Source organism: Ctenopharyngodon idella, chromosome 8, assembly GCF_019924925.1.
Source record: "Ctenopharyngodon idella isolate HZGC_01 chromosome 8, HZGC01, whole genome shotgun sequence".
NCBI lineage: Eukaryota > Metazoa > Chordata > Actinopteri > Cypriniformes > Xenocyprididae > Ctenopharyngodon > Ctenopharyngodon idella.
The window spans coordinates 6,695,001-6,718,114 of record NC_067227.1 but is presented as its reverse complement, the minus strand read 5'-3'; the positions used below and the strand labels follow the sequence as shown (position 1 = coordinate 6,718,114).

At 38.1% G+C, this 23,114-nt stretch overlaps 1 protein-coding gene across 5 annotated transcripts in view; it reads left to right on the top strand.

Moving 5' to 3' along the window:
- The first annotated feature begins 253 nt into the window (after positions 1–253).
- The window catches only part of pabpc1l (poly(A) binding protein, cytoplasmic 1-like), a 36,981-nt gene continuing 14,120 nt past the window's right edge, over positions 254–23,114 (top strand). For 2 of the 5 annotated variants that reach the window (XM_051903476.1, XM_051903474.1), the window contains exons 1-10: positions 254–349; positions 7,588–7,792; positions 7,965–8,158; positions 8,656–8,771; positions 16,277–16,416; positions 17,912–18,006; positions 18,088–18,225; positions 18,377–18,472; positions 19,653–19,922; positions 20,019–20,100. In XM_051903476.1, the coding sequence (XP_051759436.1) occupies positions 7,600–7,792; positions 7,965–8,158; positions 8,656–8,771; positions 16,277–16,416; positions 17,912–18,006; positions 18,088–18,225; positions 18,377–18,472; positions 19,653–19,922; positions 20,019–20,100 (1,324 nt within the window). In that variant the 5' untranslated portion in view covers positions 254–349; positions 7,588–7,599. The remainder of the gene's footprint in view (positions 350–7,587; positions 7,793–7,964; positions 8,159–8,655; positions 8,772–16,276; positions 16,417–17,911; positions 18,007–18,087; positions 18,226–18,376; positions 18,473–19,652; positions 19,923–20,018; positions 20,101–23,114) is intronic. The other 3 variants (XM_051903478.1, XM_051903475.1, XM_051903477.1) reach the window with 3 other exon arrangements.

Genomic DNA, 23,114 nt, shown 5'->3' with positions numbered 1-23,114 from the left:
TACAGGTCCAGAATGAAGATATTATCCACATCCTGTTCCCAAAATAGGCTACAGATGGATATTGAATGCTACTACAGCACATTAACAACATCATTGTATTTTATCCAATTTGTCATACTTAAGAAGTAATATAAATAATCATTGCACAGTGAGCTCTCACAAGAACTATTTTTTCACGCGGAACAAGACAGAAAAAAGTTCTCAACAGATGAGTTTTAATTGGTACACAGTGAAGCCCGACAGGTGTTCCTCAGAAATAATTAAAATGACACTAAAACAGTCACAACGGGGTGGAGCCCTCTTGCAGCTTACACTGAAGGATATGCTTATTTGCTCCACATTACACCAGGTAACTGTAACTAACATTGTTTCTACAGAGGGTTTTTTTTTTTTAAGTTGTTAAAATAAAACTTTTATGACGTTTTTGCCCAAAGATGGCTGGCGAGTGTCCAATTTTAAAGATTCGCATATAGTAGCCTTCATGTATACAAATATAGCCTATGCAGTTTCTCATATGGATGTGAAATTGAACAAAAATTTGAAATTAAGCAGCATAGCCTGTTACTTTCTTTTAAGGATCTATTTCGCGTTTAATTGAATTTTAAAATAATTCATTAAAATGAGCAGTGATTGCGCACAACAGAGGCAGTAGTCCGCAATAAATAAAAGTTAATAAGCAAATGGCAGAGTGGGCGAAGTCCATTCAAAAGTATGCAACAATATGCCCAATTCGTTCCGCAGAGCAGATCATAAACGGGTACAGCAGAGCAAGCATGCTCCACTCCGGATCACGTGGTGATCAATTGCATGTACCTTTCGCCGACTGCCTCGTAGAATGGCCATTCCCGAAGTGATGTATTGCCTACTTTTAGGCATCCACACACTACATGATAATCGGGCCGATTTTGGGCCTAATTCTCCTTTTTTAAATTGAATTCCCCCGTCCCGTCGTCCGCCTTGTTTGTTTACTCTAAAGTCACGTTTGACTGCGAGAGATTTTGCGAGATTTCCAGTGTTCACATAGGGACTCTGGTGGTTTGTGGATTGAATCTGTGTGTGGTGTGCTGTCTTGTATGGAATTCCAAAGCTGCCAAAATTATAAATAAATAAATATAGGTCCTAAATATACAAAGAAATGTAAAAAAGCAAAAATTTTATAATTTTATTTCCTTATTTGTGTGTAATTGTATTTTTATTTTATTTTATTTTTTCACATTTAACGAGGGAGGCGTGTGTTACCTCCGACATAAGGTTTGTTCGAGGTGCGTCGGCGCTGCGCAGACTGATCGGTGTATGACATCAAAGGCCGCGAGGGCGTTTGGAGAGCATACGACTCCTTATGCTTTTGAATCGCTATCGCAGTACTTTGATGTCATTCGCCGATCGGCCTGCGCAGCACCAATGCATATAAGCCTATAACAATCAAGCTCAGAGCCTGGAGCTGCGTTCCAGTTTGGGTTTTTTTTTTTTTTTTTTTTTTTTTTTTTTTCATGCCCTTCCCTCGCTAACTTCCCTCAGTCTCGTTGACTCGGATGTACGTCATTGTTTACGTTGCATGAGTGCCCACTACTGGCAGAACACTTGCAATGTGCTGAATTGGAACATCCTAAGCCCTTGATCACTTGTAAGCTGCTATAGAGTTGATTTATTGTTTACATTTTTTTTCCTTTTACGAAACTGTTTAATGCAGCATTCTATGTATATAGGCGTGTTTGGGTTGTTTTAGATATTTAATTATTATTATTATTATTATAATAATAATAATATTATTATTATTATTATTATTAATAATAATAATAATAATAATAATAATAATAATTATTATTATTATTATTATTATTATTATTATTATTATTATTATTATTATTATCATATAGTTGTTTGTGGTGGGGTAAATTAAACACGATATGCAGTGACGTCACAATCATGTTGCATTGTGGTATATGGAGCTGCCTGAAGTGTACATATGAAGTAGACTCGCTCCCTCAGTCAAAATCGAGGGAGCGAGGGTCTGTCTATATAAACTTCCCTCGTTACCAATTAGGATATTTAAGTAGCTTTTATAAACATGCCTTGGGGGGAAAAAAATCATTACTGGTGTGCATCTTGAGACAAAACAATGGCACTGACATATTTTGTGATATGCAGCTGCAAGTTGCTTTCAGTTAAAACTGCTCAAACATGCACTTTAGTCTGGGACTATGCTTAAGTCTTGTTTATGAAACCGGGGGATTATCTTTATCCTGAACACGGCTGTCAAAAATAAATCGTCCAGTCAGATACACGGAAGTGCATGAAATTATTCAGTATTAATCACATTTAAATGCGCTGGACGGGGCTGATAAGAGCTTGCGTTTATTTTCGATGAGACTTTGCACATTAGCTCAGAACACGGAGAAGAATCAGCACGCATCAACGTGACAGTTCAACTGCTTAAAATCAGGGCTGGAACTACCATAGACATAATTAGAAATGGCCAAATTGGTTTAAAAAAGGTTTAAAAGTTACATTTTTAGTTTGGTCTGCCTCAGTGGTCTAACAGCGCTCGTCAATGTCAAAATGATTGAGATCAAATCAAATTAGGCAGGGTTTACTGTTCACAGAAGCAGAGCAGAGTGTGAATTCCAGCGTGAAACCCCAGTTTGACATTGAAAGAAGAGAGTGAGTTAAGTAAATGGCAAAACGTTTTTAATACGCCAACTGTTTTGCGATTTAAAAATGTTAAACGACCGATAGTAACATCCAGTGATGCAAACTCGACTTTTCTCAAATATGGCCATTTTGAATTGAAAATGTATTTGCGTGATTCATGTAATTCATTGTAATGAGCGTTTTAATGCAAATATTATTTGCAAATACTTCAAAACGTTAACTTCCCAACTAGTATGAGACCTAGAATTTCCTTCACTGTTCTGTTTCTTTATGCTTTATAAAAATAGATCCAGACATCATTCGAAACTGTAAAGTGTCTAAACTTCTTTTTGAGTGTCACAAAAATGAAGCAACTTGTATAGCCTACTTTCCACATGTCTGTACAAAGCTTGAAATGCCTACTTTTAAATGAAATGACTTAAATCTAAAACAAATACTCTGAAAATGTAACCAACGAGAGGTACAGTCTTTTTTTCTTTTTTTTTTTTTTTTTTTTTTTTAGAGCTCATTATATCTGTAATGTGGTCACCAGGGCCGCGTTATCCTAATGGGCAACATGGGCTGCAGCCCAGGGCCCCGAACACTGGGGGGCCCCCGAGACAATCCTCTTTTGCATTTTAAAACGCATCGTCGTCACACACCCGAATCAAGAGTCACAGGCGCAGCGGACACGCACGCAGGAATACAACCAGGACAGTGGCGTAGAGTCTGGGTATGCACGTGCATATGGGCCTGGGTGGATTGGTGGCCCGCTATTACGGGCTTAACACCAAGGTATACTTCGGGCGTTCGCATCGCGTAATTTTCGTCATCAGGAGGGTCGCGGACGTCCGTGCTCCCTGTCCGCGTGCAGCCCAATTTTTGTGATGGCACGGACCGTGTGTGTATACAACAGCTCATGTGAAAGTGAATTGAGTGCTTGAAAACAAAAGTCCACTAGATAGTGCGCAGTGCACACGCCGAACGCATCTTTCCGCAGCCACATACTTTTAAAGGCTCGTCTGTCCGCGAGACATATGTTCATAAAAATGAAGTATAATAGAAATAATGTTGTCAATTTGCTAAAGCCTATCTGTTAAATGTTACTACTAAAATCATTAAGAAGCTGAATAAATGGACAAAGAAAGGGTCCATTACCATTACCTTTCTGTGCACTCGATCCGAGTTGAAGCGAAACACGGACAAGTATAGGCTACATTGGGCTTTAGGTGGGTGTTTAAATGGACAAATACAATACACACAAATGTTTTATTTTATAGTTTTCACTTAAACACTGTCAGTTATGTCTTAAGTGAACATAAACAGTTGGGAAAGTAAACGAGAGAATCATTCACTGCTCTTCACTGAATAACTTTAGTAACTTTAATAAGAATCAATGTATATTTAATTCATGCAGTGAAGACTATGCAGTGTTTTATTTTGTACATTTGATTACTTTATTCAATTTCTGTATAGTAGGCTTGTTATTAGTAGTAGGCTAAATTTATTAGGGGTTCAAGCACGAAGTACTGAAACCCTATTGTAATTGCTCAGATTTTTATTATTTTTCTTCTTCCCCAAAACTGATCGGGCAGCCCAGACCATAAGGCCGAGAGACTTGAAACTTTGTCAGATGGTAGTAGTCCTGCTCGCTACTCAGATACTCGTCCAAATCGGCCCGAAAGTGGTGCTACAGTGATCAAAAATGCAACATCGCTCATAACTCCTAGACCGTTTGTCCTAGAATCAAGTGTTATACCATTGGAATCCTTGGCTCAAGACAGACTAAACGTATGTCTCCGATTTCATTTCCATCTGGAAGAATTTTCCACCATTTTGAATTATGTCCAAAACCTACTTTTGCGAATTAGTTCAAGGTTTTTCGCCCGATCGGACCAAACCAGTGCAGAAATGTTCTCTGGAGTCTGAATCAATGAAATTTTGATTCACGGTCGCTAAGGAGCGCCAAAACGTAGGGTGTGGGCGGAGCCACTTTTACTAAAATGGCTATAACTCGAGAACGAAAGGAGATATTTGCACCAAACTTGGTACACGTGTAGGGGCTCAATCTTTGGTCATGATAAAATTGTGTCGGCGCTACTAGGTGGCGCTATAACACGAAAAAAACATGAAAACAGCTGTAACTATGCAACCGTTAGTCCGATTGACTTGAAATTTGGTATGCAGTGTCTTGGTCCAAGGGGGCATGATAGTCTATGAGGACATTGGCGTTTCTCAAAAAACAGCCAATGAATTTTGAGCACCTATTAGACAAGGTTAACGGAGGCCGATCGGAATGAAACTCGGTGGGCATGTTCGACTCGGGGTCCTAGAGGTCGGTAAGAATTTTGAAAGAAATCAACCACTAGTTGGCACTAACGAGTTTTACGCCTCAGTAATCACGTGGTGTTTCACAGATCCACACAATATGCATATAATTTAATAGATCTCCTCATTCTAAACAACTTTGCCTCAAGAACTAATGCTGTCAATCAAATCGTTCATTAATTATTCGCAAATATGTGAAAAACCTACTTTTGCGAACTAGTCTTAGGTTTTTTGCCCGATCGAAACCAAACCACTGCAGGACAATTCTCTGGACTCTCTAGATCAATATTAAAAGTTGAACTTTACCCTTTGGGTCGCTATAACAGGGTCATTTAGAAAATGGGCATGACTAAATACACCCAAAAGCCTATAAAACTAAACGAAAACTCAGAACTTCACGAAAATAGGTGAGCACATGCACCATATGACTCTAAAGAAGCACACCAATTTTTGTGTAGATCGGACCATAGGTGGCGCTATAACTGTTAAACCTTTAAAAGACATATGTTTTTTTTTTTTAATGGGTTTTGGATGAAAATGTGTATAACTTTGTGTGTGGTCGACTTATTTCCACAGGAGTCATGTCATTAGACTTCTGAGTCCAACAATACCAGACTTGCCAGGTTTGGGCTTATGGTTTGTGCAACGTTGTGATTTAGCACTTAAAAAAACTTTTGCGAATATCTTCGAAACTGTTAGTCCGATCGAGACGAAACCAGCGTAGGAAACACGGAACCTAAGTTAATTAACTAAGTGTTAAAGCCCAAATGTCAATTTTGATAATAAGTGGCAAAAAAATCCAATCAAAGACATTCTTGGGTCATTTTTTATGCTCTCATATACACGTGTCTATAACTTCAAAACGAAATGAGATATTTTCACCAAAATTAACACGCGTATGTATGGGCACACTCTGAGGACACCCAAAAAAAGAGATCGGGCAATAGGTGGTGCTATAAATGTCAACAAAACCTTTAAAAAACATATTTTTCCTTGGTGAATTGCCTGAAACTGTCATTTTATGCCACCAGATGGCAGTAGAAGGCCACTAATATAGTTAAAGGTTTCAAGGTTTTTCAAGGTTTTGTCATTTAAAATCCCTTTTAAACTGTACAAATCCTTATAATAACATTACAAATCACATTTTGCCAAGATTTACCACTTCATTTGTTGTATGTTTTTGCAAAAATAAAACATTACAATTACATTGAGACCTGAAAATGATGATTTTTAAAGGGGAAACCTGGAATAAGCATTTTCTTAACTATCATTGATTTCAAATATCCATATATGCAACAAAATGTGTGTGTAAGCACGTTTAATTAATGGAGTTAAGCCCCTTGATATCGAGTGTTCTGCAGTGAGGGACTACTGGTCCAGTACAGTGGCTACACAGTACTGTTGTAAGTAAGACAACGTATGTATTGCAAACCCCTCCCTGTCGTTGTCGTCGTCTACCTACCAACGCAGTGTCATTGCCATAGAAACCAATGCATATATTCCGGAAAACAAAAGGGTGGCATGGGACCACTGATCTATATAAATGATCAGTGCATGGGACACACAAATCAGATCTGAACAGTTGCAATACACAATGTGGACAGTCAATAATTTTTATAATCAGATTCCAATTGGATACACAAATAATCGGCTTTGGACTGACTGTGTGAGCATGCAGTTTATGTCATTAATTCTCTGTGTGACTTGCAAAGGCATGTCCGCACATCTCTTGGCTTTTGTTCTGGTCTCACCATAAGGTGTCACTGTGGCCTTAAAGCTTTGCCCTTGCTTACAGCAGCACTCTGAGCTCAACTGCTGTGCCTGAGGTAAAAACGTTACCATACGGACAAAGAAATGTGGAAATAAATGAATGTGGAAATAAATAAATGTAGACATAAATAAATAAATAATATATATAATAAATGTGGAAATAAATAAGTGGAAAAATTTATAAATGTATAAATAATAATAAATAAGAATAAATGTATAAATAAATGAGATAATAAATGAATGTGGAAAAAATACAATTATACATAAGGAAATAAGTTTAAATACTAATTTTTGTTTTTTTAATGCTACATGTATGTATTTATTTATGTTGGAAGCTTTGGAATTCCATAGTCTTGGTCACATTGTGGTATTCCACACAGGAACAAAAGTGTTAAATCTATGTTGTTGTTTTGTTTTTGTTTTTTTTGTTTTTTTTTGTTGTCTCTCACATTTTGAAAATCTAATAAGATTTTAAAAATCTTTAAGTGTGGGCCAGCCTTTAGTTTGGAATCACTCTACGGGTAGCATCTTCAAAAATGCCTTTGCGGTGTAATAGTGCATGAACAGCTAGATGAGGCAAATAGAAATGGAGATAAGTGGAGAATGGAGCTAATAATAACACTTAATAGTTTGATTAAGGTTATTTTAATATGAGATCTGCATTTTGAAACCCCCTTTGTCATTTCTCAGCTTTTAGATACAGTAACAAGCCACAGACAAACTAGCAAGAAAACAATCAGCTACACAATGTTAAAATTTGTCAGCCAGTAGGGCCGTGATAGTGTTAAAAAAAAAAAAAAAAAAAAAAATCACTTTAAAGTCAAGTTTCTCTGATAATAAACTACTCTTTTTGTGGAGTGCTTCTAAAGGATGAATAGCAGTGGACCAGCATACCCATTGGCCTCTCTGTACGTTGGTGACCTTCATCCTGATGTCACTGAGGCCATGCTGTACCAGAAGTTTTCTCCTGCTGGTCAGATCATGTCCATCCGTGTGTGCCGCGATGTAATTACACGAAGATCCCTTGGATATGCGTACATCAACTTCCAGCAGCCTGCTGATGGTGAGGACACTCACTATTCTTACAAGTATACTTTTTAATAATAATTAATTACCTAGACTAATTACATTTTAAGTGATTAGAGTACTTCTATAAATAGTGAATCTCGCTTTTTTTTTTTTTTTTTTTTTTTTTTTTTTTTTTTTAACTTTTTTTTTTTATATATATATTTAAGCGGAATGTGCCCTTGACACAATGAACTATGAAGTCATCAAGGGTCGTCCAATCAGGATCATGTGGTCACAGCGAGATCCAGGTTTGAGAAAGTCTGGTGTGGGAAACATCTTCATCAAGAACATGGATGAGTCCATTGACAACAAGGCTCTCTATGACACCTTTTCTGCTTTTGGTAACATCTTGTCATGTAAGGTACATCCTTTTTCATCATTCCTTTTTTTTTTTTTTTTTTTTTTTTTTTTTTTATGATTATTAAAATTAAATTTTTTATCTGAAACAAAAGAAATAACTATTGCAGTAATGCACCACATTTTCCCCACAGTAAAGGCTCATTCACACTAAGAACGATAACTATAAAGATAACTATAACTATATTGGCATCCACATCAGCGGACAATAACTTTGTTTATTTTAAACATGCACTGCAGTTTTGTCATCTGCTGCTTTTAGATGCTTGAGTTCTTTAAAGTAGTATGGATCCTAATTGGCTGTCAATGATTTTAACGTTCATCAACTGGGGAAAAAATAGTTCTAAAAATGATTCCAATGATTTTGTTTCGCTGTGCCATTATCTTTATAGTTGTGGTGTGGATTCTGCTATTCTTTTACATTTAGAACGATTTTTAGAACTATATCATTATATTTATTGTCTTTGGTGTGAACGGCCTTAACAATATTTTTCATTCTAGGTAGTTTGTGATGAGAACGGCTCAAAGGGTTATGGGTTTGTGCACTTTGAGACACAAGAAGCTGCCAACAGAGCCATTGAGACAATGAATGGCATGCTTCTGAATGATCGCAAAGTGTAAGTACTGACCATGTGGTTTGTGGAACAACATTCCTTTACACAAGTGGTTCTTAATCAGGGGGCCGTAGGATGACTTAAAAGTACAACCCCAATTCCAAAAGTTGGGACATTTTGTAAAACACAATAAAATCAAGAATCTGTGATTTGTTCATTCTCTTGAACCTTTGTTTATTTGACAAAAGTGCAAAGAATTTTTTAAAAATGTTTTCACCAGCCAAATTAATTGTATTTTGTAAATATAAACAACTTTTGATGGCTGCAACACACTCCAAAAATAAAAGTTGGGACAGAGGTAAAATAAAAGTGAAAAGATTATAGAATATACAAGTTAAGTTGTTTTGAAAAGTACACAATTAGCAGGTGAATTGGTATTAGATGAAAGTATTGTAATTGGGTATAATAGGAACATCCAACAAAGGCTCTGTCTTTGCAAGCAAATATGGCTAATGGCTCGCCACTTTGTGCCAAATTTCATGAGAGAATTGTCAAACAATTCAAAAATCACACTTCTCAGTGCAAAATTGCAAGGAATTTAGGTCTTTACCATCTATGATACGTAATTTTGTGAAAAGATCCAGGGAATCCAGAGAAATCTCAGTCTGTGTAGGGCAAGGCAGGAAACCTCTGTTGACTGTGCGTGACCTTCAAGCCCTTACATGGCATTGCGTTAGAAACATGAGTCATGCTGCTGTGTTAAATATAGCCACATGCTCAGGAGTACTGGACTTATTTTTTTTTCCTTAGCGCATACACGCAACTTCTACCGGTCCCCCTTTTTGGGACATCTACTACATCTCCCCTCCTCAGGGGCAACCTTATCTGTTGAACATCTCTGTAAACATATTTTCTGAGAACAAATAAACAAACATGTTAGAATACAAGCGCTCGCTCTCGCTCTCGCTCTCGCTCTCGCTCTCGCTCTCGCTCTCGCTCTCGCTCTCGCGCTCTCGCTCTCGCTCTCTCGCTCTCGCTCTCGCTCTCTCTCTCTCGCTCTCTCTCTCTCTCGCTCTCTCTCTCTCTCGCTCTCTCTCTCTCGCTCTCTCTCTCTCTCTCGCTCTGTTTCTACTAGGTTCTTTTGTTTCTGCCTGAACTATGTAGGACCTTTGTGTATTTGTCTTGTCAAGCACAGTTGCTGGTTGTTGCGATTTAGAGATCCATACTGCTTGTCCTGGTTTCAGCTCAGGCCTCCCAATGGCTCTGTGTCTCCTGTTAAAGTTCAGTGTCTGTGTTATTTTCAGCCATTCATTTTTTTTTTTTTTTTTTTTTCCCCTCTAAATACTCACCTGTTCGGCCACCGCGGCTCGAGTTGCGATTTTGCCTGTGGCAGTGGAGACCTCAATTTCCTGCCCATTAACATTTCAGCTGGTGACGGTCCATGTAGCAGCTGTGTAACTCTGTAGGCCAACAGGGCACAGTAAGGATCGTGATTCTTTAACAGCAAAATCTTACTTGTTTTCACGGCCCTTTCTGCCTCCCCATTGCTTTGGCTAAAGTATGGGCTATTTTTTTTTTTATGTGAATAAAATCATTTTCTCCTGTCTTGGCCACCCCATCTTACATTGCTCCATCAGCTGCCTGCAGATCATGTCATCTTGCTGTCCCTCTGCTATTTGTTGTAGTTTTGACTTTGAAGCTGGCAAGTAGTGATGTACCGCATCTACAAAAACCTATTTCTCTTTCCAGCTCCTTTTCCTAACTTAATAGTTCTCTTACTATTGGAGCTCTTGACAATGCGTCCGCCTTGACCAGTGCCTTGCCTGGAACATGAACTATGTTGTATGTGTATCTCAGCACTCTTAGACTGATTCTTTGAACCCTAGGAGGCAAGTCATCCAATGCCTTCGTTCCCAAAAGTGCCAACAATGGCTTGTGGTCCGTCTCTATAGTGAAATGAAGGCCAATCAGATATGAGTCTTTCACAAGCACATGCCAACGCCTCTTTTTCCACCTGGGAATATCTCTGTTCTGTCTCCGACAGAGATCGTGAAATAAAAGCCACAGGACGCCATTCCTTGTCATTCTAAATTTGGGTAACAACTGCTCCTAATCCAAACGAGGATGCATCAGCAGACACTCTTGTCTTTGCATCAGGCTTGTGTTGCGCTAATACTTGGGTTGATGACGAGTCAGATTTGAACCTTTCAAAAGCTGCACGCTGCTCCAAATCCAGTCATTCTGCTTGGCTAACAGATCCCGCAGTGTTTTTGTATCGTCAATGAAATGAGGCATGAACTCACTCATATATGTGGCCATGCCCAGGAAGCATCTAACATTCGCCACATTTTGGGGTGAAGTCATCTCCACAGTTGCCCTCACCTTTTCTGGATCTGGTGCTATTCCCTCTGAGCTCACTTTGTGGCCTACAAACAAAACTTCAGACTATGCAAAGGAACACTTCTCATTCAGAGTTAAGCCTGCCTTCTGAAGTCTGGACAGGACCTCAGTTAGTTGCTCGTCGTGTTGGGCTTTGTCTTTACCACACACTAACACGTCGTCAGCATGGCAGATTACTCCTGTTATTCCATATAGGAACTGAGACATACATCTCTGGAAGTATTCTGGACCTGAGTTGATGCCGAAGGGTAGGACATTAAAGCAGATTTGGCCAAATGGTGTGATAAATGTTGTGAGTTCCCTGCACTGTTGTGCCAGTGGTATCTGTCAAAAACCAGACCATGCGTCTAGCTTGGTAAAAATCGTTGCCCCATTCAACTGGGCCAGTGACTGCTCTACAGAAGGTAATATATGCTGCTCTCTGCATACAGCCTCATTAAGTTTGGTTAAATCGACACACATCCTGATTTTTCCATTTGGCTTTACAACAGGCACCATGCCGGCACACCATTCTGTCAGTTGCTCTATCCTTGATATCACTCCCATTTGTTTCATACGCTCTAACTCTTCCTTAATTTTATTTTCCAAAGGAATCGGCACTGTGCGTGGGGTTGTGAGTGCATATGGCACAGCATCAGATTTTAAGCGAATGCAGTAGTCTCCATCTAGCTTTCCCAGACCAGTGAATACTTTTGGAAATTTCTTTCTGAACCTTTCCTCTGTTGATTCTACTGCATCAATCCATTCAACAAGCTGTAATGCCCCAATAGCTGGGCAAGCCCAATAAGGGTCTGGAAAGTGAATCATTTACAAAAACCGGTTGAGAGGTTGTGCCGTGTTTGCTTTCCAACTTGCACATTACCTGTCCTGCCACTAATAGCCTTTTATTATTCGGCTGTACAGGTGTGTGGTTGTTTTTTTTTTTTTTTTTTTTTTTCCCCCATCAAAGGTCCGTCTCTCCTGTAGTCATATATTTTCGTGGGGATGGCTGTGATTAGCGCCGGTGTCTATTTTGAGATGTTTTCCCCATTCATTGTTATGTCTGTGTACCATCCTGCATTGTGGTCTTTTAATTCCCCTAAATAATCTTGCTCCTCGAACACTTCCTGCACCAGTTGCCTAGAACGACATACTACTGCATAATGACCCCGTCTACGGCATTTCCGACATTCCGCATCCCTAGCTGGACATTCCTTCCAACCATAAGAGGGGATTCTGCTACATTTTAAACATTTACTCATATTTGACACATTCTCTGTCTGTTTCATTGCATATCTTGCTTGTTGTTTACTGACACATGCTGCCTGTGGGTTTTTTTTTTTGTTTGTTTTTACTGGTCCTGAAACTGCATCCTCTTCACTTTTCTCCTCAGTCTGTGAAGAACTGCCCCGCATAATAGCTTGCTGCTGTTTTACCATCTTGTTCTGTTTCACCTGACTGATAGCTCTGCTTAATGTCAAGTCTGAGTTCAGCTGGAGTTTTTCTGAAAGTTCCATGTATCTTATTCCCATGACAATGCAATCACGTATTAATTAATCTTTCAAAAGTCCAAAATTACAATGTTCTGCTAGTTTTTGGATGGCCACTATAAAGCTATCAGCTGACTCGCCGGGTTCTTGTTTATGCATATTAAACTTAGCTCTCTCGAAGATGATGTTATGCTTACCCACAAAGTTATTGAAACAGTTCTATGGAAGGCTATTGAAACAGTTCTCCACTGCCGTATAGTTGAGCTTTTCTTCTGCATTTAAAGTAGAAGCATTCAAAATATCCTCTGCTTCATCACCCATGAAGTAAATTAGAGTATTGACCTGGAATTTATCATCTCTCTTGTTCAATCCCGCCGCGACAAAGTATCTCCGGAAACGTCTGGTCCATCTTGGACAATCTTTGCCATCAGCACAATTGAATTTGTCCGGAGCGCTGACATGTATGCGAGCTGGTGCTTCGTTCTCAGACATGATGTAAACAATACAAAGTTTGTTGTAATCTGTAAACATTTCTTGGGTGTCGGAAGAGTATCGGACGTGTTCACCCAATGTTCTTTTACTATATTATCAACTTCTGATACCATGTAGTAATAAATCCACAACACACCGCTAATACGTTAGACTTGTTTTACCTGAACTCCTTAGCGCATGCGTGCAACTTCTACCGGTCCCTTTTTGGGACATCTACTACAACTAGGGGTGTAATGATGTTCAAACTGATCCGAAAAACCGTGATACACCACCCACGGTACAAACCGCGATACTCATGGTGTACCGAATGCGCTCTGCCCTGGCCCATTGCATCTACAGAACAAATACGGTGTTGTAGCCAGTTCACACATGAACTCTCGCTAAATATATGCACTATGCACTTATATGTTTTACTTAACTTGTTAGTGATGTCTTGATTATTTAATGTATGTTTAAATTAATCTGTCATGAAAATGACAGCCACCTTGTAAATGATTATATTTCAAGGTATTAGAGTAAAAATAGAATTTTATAATTAGATTTAGAAGTTAATGCAATAAAACTTCAAAACCGAGGTACGTACTGAACCATCAGTTTTGTGTATCGTTACACCTCTACTTAAGACAGTCTGTGGGTGCATCAAGAAATGCAACTTGAATTTCTGTTATGCAAGGAGAAAGCTACACATCATTTATATGTAGAGATGTCACGAGTTCTGAGCCCGAGCTCATCTCAGATGGTCCAAAATGGACATGTTAGCTGTAGTCGGATGAATCCACGTTTCAGCTTGTTTTTGGGAAAAATGGACGAGTTCTCAGTCCCAAAGACGAAAGGGACCATCCAGACTTTCATCAGCAACAGGTGCAAATGCAAACATCATTCATCGTATAGAGGTGCATTATGGGTGACTCCAGACCTGTCTTATTGAAAATGTATGGCACATTATGAAAAGGAGAATCAGACAACAATGACCACAGACTGTTGAGCAGCTGTCTGTATCAGGCGAGTTTGGGCATAAATTCCATTTGCAAAACTGCAACAATTAGTATCCTCAATTCCCAAATGACTAAAAAGTGTAATTAAAAGGAAAGGTGATGTGACACAGTGGTAAAAATGCCTCTGTCCCAACTTTTTGGAGTGTGTTGCAGCTGTCAAAATTAAATGTAATGTGAAAACATTGAAGAAAATCTTTTCTTTGTACTTTAAGTTAAATAAAGGTTAAAGAATTAAAAATTAAAAATTCTTGATTTTTATTGCATATATACAGGTGCTGGTCATATAATTAGAATATCGTAAAAAAGTTCTTTTTTTTTTTATTGTAAATTATTTTAAAAAATGAAACTTTCATATATTCTAGATTCCCTACATGTAAAGTAAAACATTTCAAAAGGTTTTTTTTTTGAATTTGTTGATTAGAGCGTACAGCTAATGAAAGTCCAAAATCCAGTATCTCAAAATATTAGAATATTTACATTTGAGTTTCATTAAATGACCATCCCTACAGTATAAATTCCGGGTATCTTTTGTTCTTTGAAACCACACTAATGGGGAAAACTGCTGACTTGGCAATGGTCCAGGAGACAATCATTGACACCCTCCACAAAGAGAGTAAGTCACAGAAGGTCATTACTGAATGGGGTGGCTGTTTACAGAGTGATGTATCAAAGCATATTAAATGCAAAGTTGACTGGAAGGAAGAAATTGGGTAGGCAAAGGTGCACAAGCAACAGGGATGACCGCAAGCTTGAGAATACTGTCAAGTAAAGCCGATTCAAACACTTGGGAGAGCTTCACAATGAGTAGAATGAAGCCGGAGTCAGCGCATCAAGAGTCACCACACTCAGACATCTTCAGGAAAAGGACTACCAAGCCACTTCTGAACCAGAGACAACGTCAGAAGCATCTTACCTGGGCTAAGGAGAAAAAGAACTGGACAGTGAACAGTGGTCGAAAGTCCTCTTTTCAGATAAAAGTAAATTTTGCATTTCATGTTGAAATCATGGTCCCAGAGTCTGAAGGAAGACTGGAGAGGCACAGAATCCAAGCTGCTTGAAGTCTAGTGTGAAGTTTCTGAAGTCAGTAATGATTTGGGGGGGCCGTGACGTCTGCTGGTGTTGGTCCATTGTGTTTTATCAAGTGCAAAGTCAATGCAGCCATCTTCCAGGAGATTTTGGAGCACTTTATGCTTCCATCTGCTGACAAGCTTTATGGAGATGCTGATTTCCTTTTCCAGCAGGACTTTAGCATCTGCCCACAGTGCAAAAACCACTTCCAAGTGGTTTGCTGACCATGATATTACTGTGCTTTATTGGCCAGCCAATATGCCTGACCTGAATCTATGGGATATTTTCAAGAGAAAGATGAGAAACAGTCGATCCAACAATATACAGATGATCTGAAGGCTCAATAGTGCCTCAGCAGTGCCACAGGCTGATCACTTCCTATGCCACACTTCACTGATGCAGTAATTTGTGCTAGGAGCAAGTCATTTGCTGTAATATGTCCTGCCGATCAAGTATTGAGTGCACAAAAGAACATACTTTAAAGAACTTGAACTTTTCTGTTTTGCAAATCCATTTTTTGATTGATCTTAGGAAATATTCTAATATTTTGAAATACTGGATTTTGGACTTTCATGAGCTGTACGCTCTAATCATCAAAATTTAAAAAAAAAAACTTTTGAAATGTTTTACTTTACATGTAGGGAATCTAGAATATATGAAAGTTTCATTTTTAAAAATAATTTATAATAAAAAAAAATGAACTTTTTGATATTCTAATTATATGACCAGCACCTGTGTGTGTGTGTGTGTGTGTGTATATATGTATGTATATGTATATGTATATATATATATATATAATATAAATTTTTTTTTTTTTTTACAAAAAAAAAAAAAATGTTAATTTAATATCAACAAAAGGTTTGTAAACAAGCTGCTTTGCAATAATTACATAATATATTTTGGGGAAAAAAAAAAAAAATGAAAACCACTGCTTTACGCTCAGTTTTTATTTGTTTTCTCCATTTCATTTGTGTTTTGAGTTTTGTTGTCCTTGTCAGCTGTCCATGTTTTCAGTTTATACATGAACATCAGAGCTCAAAAAATGAATATACCTTTATTTCAAGTGAAGAAATGACAATCATAATGTTTGCCACTTTGATTATCTTTTTATGTCTTTTTAAAAAAAAAAAATCTGCATTTACAGGTTTGTGGGGCATTTTAAGTCTCGTAAGGAGCGGGAGGCAGAGTTGGGGGCTAAAGCCATGGAGTTCACTAATGTGTACATTAAGAACTTTGGTGAAGATATTGACAGTGAGAAACTGAAGAGCATCTTCACTGAATTTGGTAAACAATTTTGTAAAGAGTTTTTTAATCACTGACTTCAGGGGCCACGTTCATAACGCCACTCAGAGTAAAATTTTAGTTTTAAATGTGTCAAATGTCTAAGAATGACATAATTTTAGTCTTAAAGGGTTAATTCACCCTAAAATGAAATTTCTCATTACGTATTCACCCTCATGTAGTCCCAAACCCATAAGACCTTCGTTCATCTTCGGAACACAAATTAAGATATTTTTGATGAAATCCGAGGGTTTCTGAACCACACAACGTCAACAGCAACATCATTGCACCTTTTGAGGTCCAGAAAGGTAGTAAAGACGTTGTTAAAATAGTCAATGTGACTACAGTGGTTCAACCTGCACTGTGTTCACTACGTCAACTGCGTATGACAACAGTTCAAATTGTTAAATAAAGTCATTATTTTTTTTGTTTTTGCGCACTTGCATTCTTGTCGCTTCATAACAATAAGATTCAACCACTGTAGTCACATGGACTATTTTAACTATGTCTTTTGATACCTTTAAATATATACATTTGAGAGAAGAACAAAACACTAAACTTCTGACAAAATTATTTAGCAAAAAAGCTACAGTCAGTTTTTATTTTACCATACAAAACAAATGCATAGAAAAACAAAAAGCTCACAGGAAAAACCACACACTGACTGCAACATAATCAGTTATTAATGTTTTGTTGGTTCTCTCTTGTTTTGCATGTTCATAATTTCTTTGTATGACACCATGGCCAAAAATTATGTCTGCATAATTTGGCATGTTTCATTGCTTTTTCACAAATAAAAAAAAAAAAAATGTACTCCAAGCACAACTATGCAATATGCTTACAAAATCTTTAACAAATTTAGAATAATATTTGGGTAAAGAGTGAAGATGTTGGTTTTTTTTTTTCCTAGGCCAGACCAACACTTTTGTCCACTACTGTATGGCAGTGCATTGACTTTCCAACTGATCTTCAAACCTTCAAATCCTGCTTTTATGAGGATTTCGGGCTTCCCTGAGTTGTTGAAGCCATTTATGGAGCTCATGTTCACATCATTGCTCCAACTGTAATTTAAAAATAGTTTAAAATAAATTTAAATAATAAAATAAATGTTCCAGTGAATTAATTAAATGACTTTATTATAATTACATTAAACGATTAGTGTCATGCTGCCGTGATTACCATTCCAGGCTTACTCTTGGCTAGTTCAGAGGTTAAGGGTGGCCATTTTTGGGTTGACGTCATTGTAGTTCTTAGTTCACAACACTTAAGGGCCACCTCAGTTAGCACCTAATAGTCCATCTTAGACTTTTATAATGGCTTTTACACAAGTCCTACTTTTTTGACACTAAAGTCAAAGCTTAAGTCTATTCTTTAAGAGCATTTTTGAGAAGTTTTTATATAATATAATATAATATGGCCCCAGATCACAATACAGAGGCAAGCACTTTTCATAAAGAATAGATTCTGCATCTTACTTGAAGTTGGCTCTGGTTCACAGGTAAGACCCTTAGTGTCTGTGTGATGACTGATGAAAGGGGACATTCTCGTGGCTTTGGATTTGTCAACTTTGAAAACCACAGAGATGCCAGGAGGGTAATTCAACAAATTCTTGTATGGTACGTGTTAGTAGCCCAGATATATGGAGACTGAAGTCTTTCCTTCTCTTTGTGGTAGGCAGTAACTGAAATGAATGGCAAAGAGCTGAATGGCAGGGTCCTGTATGTGGGTAGAGCTCAGAAAAGACTGGAGAGGCAGGGAGAACTCAAACGCAAGTTTGAGCAAATAAAGCAGGAGCGCATACAACGCTACCAGGTACACACATGCTTACCTGTATGGTAACTTCTATGAATCTGCAAACATCCTGAATTGGATATCCTAATCATGTGAGAAGGATTTGCTTCTACTTAATTGTATGTTGATATTTAGGAATATGTTTTGATGCATGCATTGTTTTTCATTTTAGGGGGTTAATCTCTATGTAAAAAATCTAGATGACAGCATTGATGATGAGAAGTTGAGGAAAGAGTTTGCACCTTATGGAACCATCACTAGTGCAAAAGTAATGTAAAGCACACAATATTACATGTCTTTACTCACTTTTAACAAATGTAACAGGACAAAGTATAGTAAAAATTATTTGCAAGTAGAGTAGGAGTCTAATATAAATTTCTTAATCTAACATGAAGGTTATTAGTGTGCACTACCCATGTGTGATGTCAATTGTAAAGATGCTCCTTCCTCCTTTAAAGTCATCATGATCTTTTTTTTTTTTTTTTTTTTTTTTTTTTTTTAAAAAAACATAATTCATTTGGGCAACACATATGCGGCCTGTTGCACGAAGCCGTTTTCAGTTGCCAGCCAGGTAAGTTTGAGATTAGTTTGAGTAAACACTGGTTTTTCGGGCTTATGAAGGTGGATTGTTTTTTAGCGGTGTTCATTGCCATGGTAACTTACACTAAACAGCTAATCTGCTCTGGAGCTGGTTTTATTCTGGGTTATAGATTGCAAACCCAAACAAGACTAATCAGCTGTGAAGTGTAGTGACATGTATCTGATGCAATAAAGTCACTCGCCCGTATCTCTCGCTCCAAATTAAAGTAGTTTAGAGTGAAAGAAATTTAGAAACAAATTTGCTCATCTTTTGCTGCTAATTATTATATTAATATTAAATTATAATGATGTATAATGCATATAATATATTCATATAATTATTAAACAAGCTTGTAAACAAATTAAGTGAATCAAACTGACGCCGTGTGATTCACCATAGGTGTCACACTTTCAGGTGCACGTGCTTCAGAGTTAATCGCAAACTCTGGATCAAACCTGAGTTGACAGAGACCGTTTATACCTAGTGTTGTGAGACCGCTGAACCTGATCTAAACCAGGTTGGATTTATCTGGATTTGTCAATTCTAAACCTACTCTGAAACTCAGAGTTTGTTCACCTAGCTTCATGCAACAGGCCTCTGGAATTTCCTATTAATCCAGAAAAATTGCATCCTTTCACAGCTATTTAGGCATTACTTTAGCAAACTCACAATCATTCTAGCTCAATTCTGTTATGTAATATCACAGTGAATACCCACTTTAAAAAAATATATTACATGCAGATGGCAGTACTTATTGAGAAAAAGGGAAACTTTCTCACATTTGTTCATGCATTTTTACATTGGGATCAATACATCTATCATTTATTTTATTGTTTTTTTTTGTTTTGTTTTTTTGTGTTTGGGATAGGTGATGACAGATGGTGGCCATAGTAGAGGCTTTGGCTTTGTGTGTTTTTCCTCTCCTGAAGAGGCCACAAAGGCAGTGACTGAGATGAACGGCCGTATTGTTAGCACTAAACCACTTTACGTGGCTCTTGCCCAGAGAAAAGAGGAGCGAAAGGCCATTCTCACCAATCAGTACATGCAGAGACTAGCCAGCATTCGAGCAATCCCCAGCCCTGCAATACCCACCACCTACCAGCAGAGCTCCGGTTACTACATGACCTCTGTGCCACAAGTAGGTGGAAGGGTTCATATACATGTGTGGTTTTGCATGATGATTGCAGTATCTGCATTACTTATGCTGTGTGAACTTGCATATCTGCTTGTCTAGCATCAGGTTCGCTCTATATACAACACTGTACCAAACCTGCGGCCTGTGCCACGCTGGACAGCTCATGCTCCTAGGACACAAGGTAAAAGTCTATTCAACATCAATATGAAGTCAGTTACTAAATTTCAATACTTTAAAGGGGAGGGTATATTGTATTCTGACTTATGTACATTGTTAAAGAGTTGGATTCTCATGCTAAACATGGCCAAAGTTTCGAGTTGGATGTATGACGTTTTTCTGTGCCAAATCCTCAAACTTCACAATATTTTTTTCGAGTATGGGCCTTTGTAACGTCATAAAGGTCGGAATTCCTTGTATGGGCACTTCTCCCGGAAAAGCGCGCGCGCACACACGTCGACCAGAGCAAGTAAGCAAGAGCACGCCCATCAAGCGCGTTCGGCTTTACGGAAGTCGTCGGCAGCCCTGCACAGGACTTGCTCGAGAAAGATTTATCACTTTGTTTTTAGACCATGAAATCAACAATGTTACCAAAGAAGTGTGTTTTTGGTTGTGAGGGAAAGATAACCTTGCTTCCCAAAGAACCCAGTGTTAAGTGAAGCTGAGAGATTTGTGCTCACGCATTACGCTGATGTGCTCTCGATATTTGTTATTAAAATAACCATAGAAACTGATAGTTGCAATCACTTTTTTTATTGGTTAAAATGAATGGAGAATATCTCGTGTTTTTCCGTGGCTGCTCGAGCCCTCAGGATCGGCGCTTATGGTTTTATAAACAAGGCCCAGTTCTATGCTGGATTTACAGATCATTTGAAACGGAGCGGTCACAGCGATAATCACCGCAGATGGTGAGTAAAACTGCTTTTAAATGTTTTGTTGGCAATAGGCGCCTAAGTGCATATAATGTAAACAACACGAACGTAGTGAATTCATAAATTCATCATTCACTATATGCTATATTCATTATAGTGATTCAAAAGTTATCCAGGGATAATGCAATGGTGTATTGTGTGTTTAAATACATTTGTTTAGCTAACCATTTATGGCTTGCAGACGATCGCTACGCAAAAGCTGCGCGTGCTCGTCACTCTTAAGATCCACTCACACGGCACGCCTCCAGGCGCCCAGCTGTTTTTGAAAAGACTCGGTACAGCGTATGTATCTTTTCTAAATATGATCAAACTGAAGACTTTTCGGAGATATGAAGGATGCACTACTACTCTATAGATACTCAAGATTAACATGAGATTGGCAGAAACTGTGTGTGATACCCCCACTTTAATGATTTAAAATTAAACCCATCTGACAATACAGTTTTTATATATATATATATATATATATATATATATATATATATTACACACACAGGTACAGGTGCTGGTCATATAATTAGAATATCATCAAAAAGTTGATTTATTTCACTAATTCCATTCAAAAAGTGAAACTTGTATATTATATTCATTCATTACACACAGACCGATATATTTCAAATGTTTATTTCATTTTGATGATTATAACTGACAACTAAGAAAAATCCCAAATTCAGTATCTCAGAAAATTAGAATATTGTGAAAAGGTTCAGTATTGAAGACACCTGGTGCCACACTCTAATCAGCTAATTAAATCAAAACACCTGCAAAGGCCTTTAAATGGTCTCTCAGTCTAGTTCTGTAGGCTACACAATCATGGGGAAGACTGCTGACTTCACAGTTGTCCAAAAGACGACCATTGACACCTTGCACAAGGAGGGCAAGACACAAAAGGTCATTGCAAAAGAGGTTGGCTGTTCACAGAGCTCTGTGTCCAAGCACATTAATAGAGAGGCGAAGGGAAGGAAAAGATGTGGTAGAAAAAAGTGTACAAGCAATAGGGATAACCGCACCCTGGAGAGGATTGTGAAACAAAACCCATTCAAAAATGTGGGGGAGATTCACAAAGAGTGGACTGCAGCTGGAGTCAGTGCTTCAAGAACCACTACGCACAGACATATGCAAGACATGGGTTTCAGCTGTCACATTCCTTGTGTCAAGCCACTCTTGAACAACAGACAGCGTCAGAAGCGTCTCGCCTGGGCTAAAGACAAAAAGGACTGGACTGCTGCTGAGTGGTCCAAAGTTATGTTCTCTGATGAAAGTAAATTTTGCATTTCCTTTGGAAATCAGGGTCCCAGAGTCTGGAGGAAGAGAGGAGAGGCACACAATCCACGTTGCTTGAGGTCCAGTGTAAAGTTTCCACAGTCAGTGATGGTTTGGGGTGCCATGTCATCTGCTGGTGTTGGTCCACTGTGTTTTCTGAGGTCCAAGGTCAACGCAGCCGTATATCAGGAAGTTTTAGAGCACTTCATGCTTCCTGCTGCTGACCAACTTTATGGAGATGCAGATTTCATTTTCCAACTGGACTTGGCACCTGCACACAGTGCCAAAGCTACCAGTACCTGGTTTAAGGACCATGGTATCCCTGTTCTTAATTGGCCAGCAAACTCGCCTGACCTTAACCCCATAGAAAATCTATGGGGTATTGTGAAGAGGAAGATGCGATATGCCAGACCCAACAATGCAGAAGAGCTGAAGGCCACTATCAGAGCAACCTGGGCTCTTATAACACCTGAGCAGTGCCACAGACTGATCGACTCCATGCCATGCCGCATTGCTGCAGTAATTCAGGCAAAAGGAGCCCCAACTAAGTATTGAGTGCTGTACATGCTCATACTTTTCATGTTCATACTTTTCAGTTGGCCAAGATTTCTAAAAATCCTTTCTTTGTATTGGTCTTAAGTAATATTCTAATTTTCTGAGATACTGAATTTGGGATTTTCCTTAGTTGTAAGTTATAATCATCAAAATTAAAAGAAATAAACAGTTGAAATATATCAGTCTGTGTGTAATGAATGAATATAATATACAAGTTTCACTTTTTGAATGGAATTAGTGAAATAAATCAACTTTTTGATGATATTCTAATTATATGACCAGCACCTGTGTGTGTATATATAATATAATATATAATATAATATAATATAATATAATATAATATATATAATATATACATACATACACATATACATACACACACACACACACACAGCTGGGCAGATTACTTATGAATTGTAATCAGTTACTGACAATTTGTAATCAGTAA